Genomic DNA, 10159 nt, shown 5'->3' on the forward strand with positions numbered 1-10159 from the left:
AATCAATGCTGCAGATCCCTGAGGAGAGCAAGTGGTGGCTCCTTGGGGACCCCACCCACAGGGCCAAGGGAAAGGGGCATGTGCCCCTCCTTGAAACTCTGTGCAGGGGTGAGGTTTTCTGAGAATCTCGAGTTGGGCTGTGGGATGCCCCATTACCCTTCTGTGAGAAACTAACCTCCATCCACTCAGGCACCAGCTGTGTGGGGACACCTATGCTGTTCCAGGCCTGAATGGGGACAGGGATAAGTGGTGAATGTCAACAGAGGCAGCCAGTGTTTCCCAGACAGTGCCCTAGAGTCAGGATTGCCCAGCCGCAGAAGGAGTTGGAATCAAGTGTTCAACAATTTTGAGGCCTCCCTGGGGGTCTGGAATCCATCTCTGCTTCCCCAAGCCTGTGGCCTGGAAACCAGTAGGAAATGACTTGAAAGAAGGATCATGAGAGGCCAGGCATTAGTTAAGGCAGGGAGTGAGGTTGTCTGGGATGGAGTCAGGACCTGAGGTCTGGATTGACCACTGCTCAGCCCCTGGAGTAACTGTATTGCATTGTCACCAGGTGTCTGCAAAATGCAGATGCAATGAATCTAGAGGCTCTGAACCTAGGGAGTACAAACTTGCCTCCCATCCCCATGTCAGAGGACTGCCTGTACCTCAGCATCTACGCGCCTGCACATGCCCGTGAGGGCTCTAACCTGCCTGTGAGTGTTAAGTCATGGTCAGTTGAAGGGTGGGAGAACTTTTTTGGGGAGAGCATTAAAGTGGGCTTGGGACATGGTTCAAGGTAGAGAGCTAGCACAATGCTGTGAAGGCCTGGGATTGACCCCAAGTACTACATAACAATACCAATGACACTGGAAGACACAGGTTCAGCTGGCCACCACTGTGGAATGAATTACCATGAAAAATTTCTCACTATCAGCTCCAAGAAGGCCTCTTATGCAGGCAGGTAGCTGACCTAGGCATGGAGTCAAAGAGCCCTGGATGCTCTCAGAGGCCAAATGTTCTGACCCACTGATCAACTCACCAGCTTGTACGAGATCCATTCAGGTGCCCAAAGGTGCACTTTGAGATCACTAAATTCCATGATCATCGATTATTTTGGGGGCCAGAGATTAGATGACACTTTAAATTAATGTTCAAGTGGGATAATCACAGAAACATCAGTTTTCTTTTCCTTTCCGAGTAGTTCTGAGAGGAATAGATCCATGTTCTGCTTCCGGGTTTGACTCCAAAGTATGGGAGGCCTGATCTTCCAAATTGAACTTACTCTGTCACCAGTATCCTAGGTCATGGGGTCCTACTAGCATTCTGTGTGGGTAGCTACACAAGCCAAAGTGGTTTTCAGATGAGAGGTTCAGCCTGGATGGAGTTGGGCACTGTGGCTACCACATGGTATATCTCCTGATTTCCCAGGTGATGGTCTGGATCCATGGTGGTGGCTTGGTGGTGGGCTCAGCTTCCATGTATGATGGTTCTATTCTGGCAGCCATTGAAAATGTACTGGTGGTCACTGTCCAGTACCGCCTGGGAGTTCTGGGCTTCTTCAGGTAAGCCTGGGACAGGGATGGTCAATGAGGGCTGAGTAGACAGAGGACCATCCATTGATCATCATCCTTGCATTTCTTAGCACTGGAGACCAACATGCCACTGGCAACTGGGGCTACCTAGACCAAGTGGCTGCCCTACGCTGGGTCCAGCAGAATATCGCCCACTTTGGAGGCAACCCTGATCAGGTCACCATATTTGGCGAGTCTGCAGGTGGCACTAGTGTGTCCTCACTTGTGGTGTCTCCAATGTCCCAAGGACTCTTCCATGGTGCCATCATGGAGAGTGGGGTGGCCCTGCTGCCTGACCTCATCACCAGCTCATCTAAAGTTGTCTCCACAGTGAGTATCCTTTACTACCCACAGCCAAATCTGCTGCCTCACACTTCAACTTCCGAGTCTCTACCACTCTGTCTGTTCCATGGGAATAAAGACCATCCAGGTGTCTCCAGAACTGGCCACCATCCCAGGGTTTCAGAGGAGCTCAAAGGTCTGAATCCACACACCTCTGCCTCAAGTGTTGATTTTTCTCTATGATCTGCAAAGTTGCACCCTGGGGGCCTTATCCTCAGAAGACCCATGGAAGAAGGTGTGATGGCTCCTCTGGCTGATACCTGAGCTTCAGGAAATGTGGAAGGATTTCACACTTGCAGCATTATACACAGGATACAATTTGATAATTAAGGGCAACCTGCACACAGGTGAGATTTTGGCAACACTGCCCTTTCTTTACAGATGGTGGCCAACCTGTCTGCCTGTGGGCAAGTAGAGTCAGAGGCCCTGGTGAGCTGCCTGCGGGGCAAGAGTGAACAGGAAATGCTAGCTATTACCAAGGTAAGGATGAATGGACATTAGTGAGGAGACAGGGGCTATGGTATAAGAAAAACACAGTGCTTTCCACTGTGGAAAAATGATCTCATTTCCAAGGCCTGATTTTCTTGTATCCTCATAGCCTTGGATGGGAATTGAGACAACAATATGCTGAACCAGGTATAGAATCTCTGAATGTTGGTCTGAAACTCAAGGGATTAGTTATCATGGGTTGGAGTTAACTCAGGTATCATTAGAAAAGAGACTTTGCTTCCCATAATCATGGACTTTGAATGCCCCCTTAGGCCTTCAAGATCATTCCTGCTGTGGTGGATGGGGCCTTCCTACCCAGGCACCCCCAGGAGCTTCTGGCCTCTGCTGATTTTGAACCTGTTCCAAGCATCATTGGTGTCAACAATGATGAGTATGGCTGGATCATTCCCATGGTAAATCCCATCTCCAAATCTCCTTGATAGTGTCAGGTGGGAGTAGCTTCAGACTTCAAAGGTCCTGGTCATCTCACCCCCAACTCTAGATTATTTTTTCACCACACAGCTCATGGGCCCCCCTGAAATCCAGAAAGACCTAGACAGAGAGACCATGCGAGCTGTTCTGCAGAGAATATCAGCACAGACGGTGAGACTCCTTGGGTCCTGCACCAGGCAAGAGTGCAGCCAGACACTCTTCCTTTTCAGTAATCCCCAGGAGCAAAGATTGATCTATGTGCATTTGTGAGTGGGGTCACCACACAGCTTGAAAGCATTGCCCTCTTCCCTGACACATCCCAAACCCCAATCCCTACCCTCAAGCTCCTGCCTCCCTGCCCCAGAGACTGCTTAACATGACTCTCCCTGGTCACCTGGACTAGATGATGTTACCTGCCGAATGTGCTGACCTATTGATGAAGGAGTACATGGGAGACAATGAGGACCCCCACACCCTCCGGCTACAGTTCCAGGAGATGATGGCAGACTTCATGTTTGTGATGCCTGCACTCCAAGTAGCACATTATCAGAGTGAGTGTGTCTGAACCTGAATCCTGGCTTCCTAGGAGATAGCTCAGAGCTGTGGGTCCCAGGTGAGGTCTGGTGTCAGGTCCTGACACATGTCTTTATCCAGACCCTTGTCCCAGGCACCTGAAGGCCCTCATCTCAGTAAATCTTTATAGGTAGAGTAAGACATAGACATCATACACATTTTACAGAGGAGGGAACTAAGGTAGTGGCACTCAAAGGACTTGCCCGTGACCACACAGCCAAGAAGTCCAAGACATGACTTAACAAAGAGCCTTGCAACTGCCTCTGATCCATTCTGGGCTTCCAAGCCACTGTGAAGATTCAAGCCAGCTTGGACCCAGCAATCGTGTCACCAAGAGTGACACATCCTGTCCACCCTCCAGGTTCCCATGCTCCTGTCTACTTCTATGAGTTCCAGCATCCACCCAGTATGTTTAAGGACATGAGGCCACCACATGTGAAGGCTGACCATGCTGACGAGATCCTCTTTGTCTTTGGATCCTTCATCAATGGCATAAGAGGTGGGCACTCCTTGTTCCACAGGAGAATTCTCATGACTACAGGGTGACAATTGCTCTCATTGTACAATGAGAAACTGGGGCTAAGAGAGAACATGGGATCCAGTGTCTACCATCTTACAACTCAACAGGTCATTCCAGGGTTAAACCTTTCCAGTCCAATCTATGCTCCTTACCCCTGTTCCCACCCTAAACATGGTGTCTAGCATGGGAGAAGACGAGGTTGGTTTAAAGCCAAATCATTTCTTAAATGATTTCACAGTATCCAAAAGAAGGAGACTGGTAGGCCAAGGAGGAGCCCAGTGTTGATTCAGTTAAAGGCTGGGAGTAGTAAAGGCAGGTTGGGCAAGCTGAGGGCCTGGCCCCAAGACTGTTGTGATAGGGAAGGGTCATAAGCCTGGGGCTGGGGTGGTGATGTGGCCCAGGAGTGGACAGCTGGATGGGGTTGGCCAGGACCTGGACCCTTGCTTTCCTCCCCCACAGTGAAGCTCACTGAGGAGGAGGAGCTGCTGAAAAGGAAGATGATGAAGTACTGGGCCAACTTTGCTCGAAATGGGTGAGGACACCTGCACCTCTCAGCCTCCCATGGCACACGGGCCCTCCAGTGCTCCCCTTGTCTGAGGTGACCCCATTAGCAAATGTGTGTCCTTAATCACATCCTAGCCCCCTCCCCAATGGGAAGACCCACACTAAAAAAGGGTGCTTTGTGGGTGCAGATCACTGGTCTCTTCTCACAGTGGTCCAGAGGGTGAGCCATAGTGCTGGGCTACCATGAGAGCCAGCCTCTCACAGGGAAGGACAACACAGGCCAGGTTGCTCTACCATTTGTGGAATGACACTAGTGAGAGGTTATTGTTTTCCTATATCAGGACACCTCTCCCCATTCTCAACACCCCCATCTGCCTGACTGGCTTCCCTGTCCAAAATTGGGGTGGGTAGTCAGATCTCACTTCAACAGAACTCAGACTGACCCTCGCCCTGCCCTGCTGGGAGGGCATGTGCACAGGAACCCCAACGGAGAGGGCCTACCCCACTGGCCACTGTTCGACCAGGACCAGCAGTACCTGCAGCTGGACATCCAGCCTGCTGTGGGCCAGGCCCTGAAGTCACACAGGCTGCAGTTCTGGACCAAGACCCTGCCTCAGAAGATCCAGGAGCTAAAGAGGGCTGAGGACAAGCACACAGAGTTCTAGATTCCTTGTCAGGAAGACAGGGGTGTGCTAGGTGTGATAGGGTCTTCCTGTGGTGCCCACACATGCCCACCCAAGAACCATGGTTGACCCACTCATTCACATAGCTCTTCGTCCATACACTTTGCCATGGGTCCTCTTTTGTTAGACACACTCAGTAATTCCCAAGGAGGCTGTGGATGGGTAAGCCAGTTCATGCCACCTTCCTCCTCACCCCACTGTGCCTGAGTCCCTCCCTCCCTTCCTCCCCTCTCCTTCCCTACAATCCCTTCCCCCTCCTCCTAGTTGCCACACCCTTCCATGCTGGCAGAGAAGTTTTAGGAAGCAGAGCTGGTACTTTTCTGAACCCCTTGCCCACCTCTCAGCAAGTACCCCATGTTCTCATACCAGTGGGACCTCTATAGAAAAGCTGTACACCAGAAGCCCCAAGGTTTTACTCCATCAGGCTGCTGTAACAACAACAGCAACAGCAACAACAACTACAATAATCTAGTGAAGCACAGTGGCACATGCCTATAATCCAAGTAACTCAAGAGGGTGAGGGAGAAGAATTACATATGCATCCCAGGCTGGCCACTTGTAGAGACCTGAGCTCAAAATAAAACAACAAATCCTGGGAGAGTAGCTCAGTGGTGGAGTACTTGCCAAGCAGACACAGTGTCCTGGGTTTGATCACAGTGTTACCAACAAAATATAAACAAATAAACACAATAAACTGTGTAGCTGATGAAATATGCGAACGTGTTGACTTCTGTGGAGGAGGTAACAAGTCCAGAATCAAGGGTTAGCAGATTTGTTGTCTGGGGAGGTCTTGCTTTGGTTTCTAGATGGCACCTTCCCACTATGTCCTCACTTGGAAGAAGGGGCAAACAAGTTCTCTTGGGCCTCTTTGGCAGTTCCTAAACACAGTCCCCTCCCAATGATTCATCACTTTCAGACTGGCTTTCTTTCTTTCTTTCCTGGTTTCCATCTACATGACCACAACTCACCCTCTGGAGTCACCTCATACTCTTACATGTTGCAGCTTCCTCCACCATGGAGTGGAAAGGATGATGTACTGTTGACTTAACAAGTTCAGGGACATTTTAGCAAACTTTGTCCATGACTGTCACAATACAAACCTGAGGCATCTGGGACTGCTGTCTGTGTACATTAAATGAAAAGAAATTTCACCCAGTAAAGAATTCTGTAGGCAACATGTTACTGGGAAGAGGTACGTACCACCCATGCCCCCTTTTTGGTACTGAGTGTACTTTTTGGTACAACCCTGGATAACAGCGTTGCTTTACCACTGAGCCATGTCCCCCAGCCCTTTCCATTGTATTTTGATGCAGAATATCACTAAATTGTTTAGGGCTTTGCTAATTTGCTGAGGCTAGCCTCAGCCTCCTGAGTCGCTGGGATTATAGACATGCAGTGCGTATGGAGTGTGCCTTTTGACTTGGAACATATCTTAGTTCGATTTGGGGTGCTAAACCAGTATGACTGACCTGACACTGGATGATTTGTAAAGGAAATAGATTTATTTAGCTCACAGTTTTAGAGCCTGAAAATCTCTGATCAGCTGACGGTTTCTGGTTCGGTCTTGGTGAGGGACTTTCAACTATGTCATAACATGATAATGGCATGACATCCTAGGATTTTGTGGGAGAGAGATCACTTAGTAAGAATGGAAGCAATAGACAGGGAAGAGGCCGACTTGCTCTATTTATAAAAACTCACACTCACCTCAAAGGAATTAACCCACTCCTATGAGAGCTAATCCACTCTGAAAGACTAGCATTAATCCTTTCACACGGGGCAGTCCTGAGCCAATCACTAGGTCCTACTTATGAAAGGTACCACCTCACTGGGGACCTGTCATCCATGATAGGATTCTTTGGGGGGCAAACCCATCCAAACCATACCATTCTGCCCCCCGCGCCCCTAAGTTCATGTCCTTCTTTCAATACAAAATGCAGTCATTCCATGCCTATAGTCCTCAAAGCCTGAAACCTTGCCAGCATGGCTCCAAAGAGCAAAGTCCCAAGTACCATCTGAAACTCAAGGCAAATGACTTCCAACAAGTTACATGGTTTCAGGATACAGCCTTGAAACAGGCACAGGGCAGATAGTCCTGTTTCAAAAAGGAAGAATAACCAGTAGAAAGGACTCCCAGACCTCTAGCAAGTCTGAAAATAACCAAAGAAGACACTAGATCCCCAAACTCCAAGTCCAGCCTCCTAGACACAGGGCAGGGTACTGGTCCCAGGGCCTTGGGCAGCCCCACCCCTGGGGTGATGCTGCTTATAGCCCAGATGGCTGTTCTCTTGGGCTGCATGCCATGGCCTGTGGCTTTCCTAGGCTGGCATTGACACTGCCAGTGGCTCTACATTCTGGGGTCTCAAGAGCAGTGGCCCCACTCTCATGGCCTCACTAGGCATTCTGGTGAAGAATCTTTGCAGTGACTGCACTCCAACAGCAGGGCCTCCAGAACTTTCCTTTGAAACCCAGGGGAAGCTGTTGTGACAGCAGAGCCCTTGGACCTACAAAATAGCTCCACTTGGGCATCACCAAGGTCTGTTGCTTGCTCCCTTTGGAGCAGCATCAGGAGTCATGCCTGGGCTTTCGTGAACCATGGTTGGACAGACCCAGAGCATTTTGCTAGAACACAAGGAGCAGAATCCTGAGACAATGCTGAGGCCCCTTCCATGGTCTTCGGGGCTCTTGATGGAAGGGCACCTGGAAGATTATGTGTAGGCCTCAGGCCTTCTCTCCCATGGTTTTGAAGCAGAGAGCCTGGCTTCTTCCCAACCGTAGTAATCTCTTTCCCATCCTCTATATTCTCACCCAATCTCCCATTTTGCTCTTTAGGTGGGCAGACTGTGACATTCCCAGTGTTTTAGGGTGTGCTTGCCTTTGCAAAGTATCATTGTAAATCTCACTGAAAATGACCAAAAATAACCCCACAACTCCTTCTACATTTTGCTTAGAAATGTTGTTCCCTGAATCCTCTAGGTCTTCAATCTTATATATGGCCTTCCATGACGTCTTTAAGCTTGAATAAAGTGTAGTCAACTGTTTGCAGTGATCAAAGGCAGCCTTTCTTCTAATTTCCACAGATGGCTCCCACTTCCTTCTGAAGCCTCCTTAGGATGGCCTTTACTAAGCACATTGCTATCAGCATTCTGAATAATACCACTTAACCAATCTCTATGATGTTCTAGCTCCTTCTATTCTCTTTATCGTCTGAACTCTCACCAGGAATACTGATAATTCTCCATTTACAGCAGTACAATACTTTTCTTTCTTTTTCATTCTTCAACTTCTTTTGTTGTTGTGTTCAGGGGATTTAACCCCAGGGGACTTAACCACTGAGCCATATCCCCAATTTTTTTTTTTTTTTTTGAGATAGCATCTTGTAAAGTTTGTAGGGCTTCATTAAGTTGCTGATACTGAGGCTGGCTTTGAATTTGCAATCCTACTGCCTTGGAATTCTGAAGTACTAGAATTACAGACATGCACTTTCAAGCCCAAAAACCCAAGACTTTTCTTAACTACTCCCTCAAACTCCTCCAACCTCTGGTTGTTAACTAGTTCCAAAGCCACTTCCACAGTTTCAGGTATTGTTTGAGAAACAACACCACACTTAGTACCAATTTTCTGTCTCAGTTTGCTTTGTGTTTCTGTAACAAAATAGCCAACACAGGGTAACTATAAATAAAGTAATTATTTTGCACACAGTTTTAGATATTGAAAATCAAGATCAGATGGCCCTCTCTGATCTGCCTCTGTTTTTGTTTTTGGTCTGTTGTTGTGGTTGACACTACTAGGGATGGACCCAAGGATGATCTGCCACTGAGCAACATCCCTAAACCTTTTTGTTTTTCACTTTGACATAGGCTCATGCCAAGTTACTGAGCCTGGTCTCAAATGCACAAAACTCCTGCCTCAACCTCCCAAGCCTCTGATATTACTGGAGTGCATCACTTTGCCTGGCTCTGGTCTACCTCTGGAGAGGGCCTTGTAGCTATGTCATAAAGTGGCAAAGAAATGATATAGCAGGAGTTTATGAGATAGATCATACGGCAGGAGCAAAGCAAGAGACTGGAGAGTGGCCAGGCTGCCCTGTTAGAACATTCTCGCTTTCCAGGATATTAATATACTCCTATGAGATCTAATCCACTCCAAAAACCTTAGTCATGGTCCAATCACCTTCCGTTACACCCCACCCCTTTATAGTCCCACCTCCTCAATGCTGCCACACTGGGAACTAAACTTCCCGCACATGAATCACTGGTGAACAAACCACATCCAAACCATGGCAGAAAGATGATACTAGATTGTCTTCTCTGGAGCCTTTACCTGGCTGCCACGCCTAGCCTCAACCACAGCAGTTGACACATATTGATACATTAGGATCCACCCTGGGCAGGGCAGAAGGAGATCCCTGAGGTTGTCCTTGTCTTTTGTTTTTTCTAATGGAACCTGGCTAAGATCTGCCAATTTCTGCAGAGGCAGAACTTGAGACTGTGAAGGGAAGGTACAAGAGGTGGAAGCCACTACAGGTGGCAAAAACATCAGGAGGACAGTGGCCTTACTGAACACCTCCCTGCACAGAGCGAGATGTAATTGCCTAAGAGCTGCACAGCACAGAGGGATGAGCCTCATATGAGCCAGAGAGGAAAGTTAATGAACCCAATGTGCCTATCAGCCACTTTCAACAAGTATCTGGACTGTCACAACCTAGATTATCTGAAATGCACCCTGTCCTTTGCACCATTGTTCGAAAGCAACCCCAGCTATCACATCATGGGTAAATTTTTCATGAGTTCCTACTGAAAAAAAAGAAGAGGAAGATTGATATAGATATTACTATGGATATACACATAAGTAGATCAATAAAGGTATTTCTGCAATACTGTGTGTTTTCATTATAATGAAATATCTACTCAAATGTTCTAATTTATTATACAATGATACTGATAATAGTCTTTACTAAAAAACCCAGATTCAAATAAGGTTCATAATTTGCAAATAGTAGATCATAATACCAACTTTGAAAAATAATTATATTCCACCCATTTCTTTTTTAGTTTACACAC

General features: G+C 47.8%; 2 protein-coding genes across 2 annotated transcripts in view; both read left to right on the forward strand.

The window, feature by feature from the left end:
- The window catches only part of LOC114106805 (cocaine esterase-like), a 49044-nt gene extending 43966 nt beyond the window's left edge, over positions 1-5078 (forward strand). The window contains exons 4-13 of the mRNA XM_027953953.3: positions 554-695; positions 1411-1544; positions 1625-1883; positions 2277-2375; positions 2657-2797; positions 2907-2987; positions 3220-3367; positions 3751-3888; positions 4369-4441; positions 4892-5078. Of these exons, the coding sequence (XP_027809754.2) occupies positions 554-695; positions 1411-1544; positions 1625-1883; positions 2277-2375; positions 2657-2797; positions 2907-2987; positions 3220-3367; positions 3751-3888; positions 4369-4441; positions 4892-5078 (1402 nt within the window). The remainder of the gene's footprint in view (positions 1-553; positions 696-1410; positions 1545-1624; positions 1884-2276; positions 2376-2656; positions 2798-2906; positions 2988-3219; positions 3368-3750; positions 3889-4368; positions 4442-4891) is intronic.
- Positions 1-10159, forward strand: part of LOC114083347 (cocaine esterase-like) — a 126642-nt gene that overhangs the window by 43962 nt on the left and 72521 nt on the right. The window lies entirely within an intron of this gene.

This window comes from Marmota flaviventris, chromosome 18 (assembly GCF_047511675.1).
Source record: "Marmota flaviventris isolate mMarFla1 chromosome 18, mMarFla1.hap1, whole genome shotgun sequence".
In the NCBI taxonomy this organism is placed as follows: Eukaryota; Metazoa; Chordata; class Mammalia; order Rodentia; family Sciuridae; genus Marmota; species Marmota flaviventris.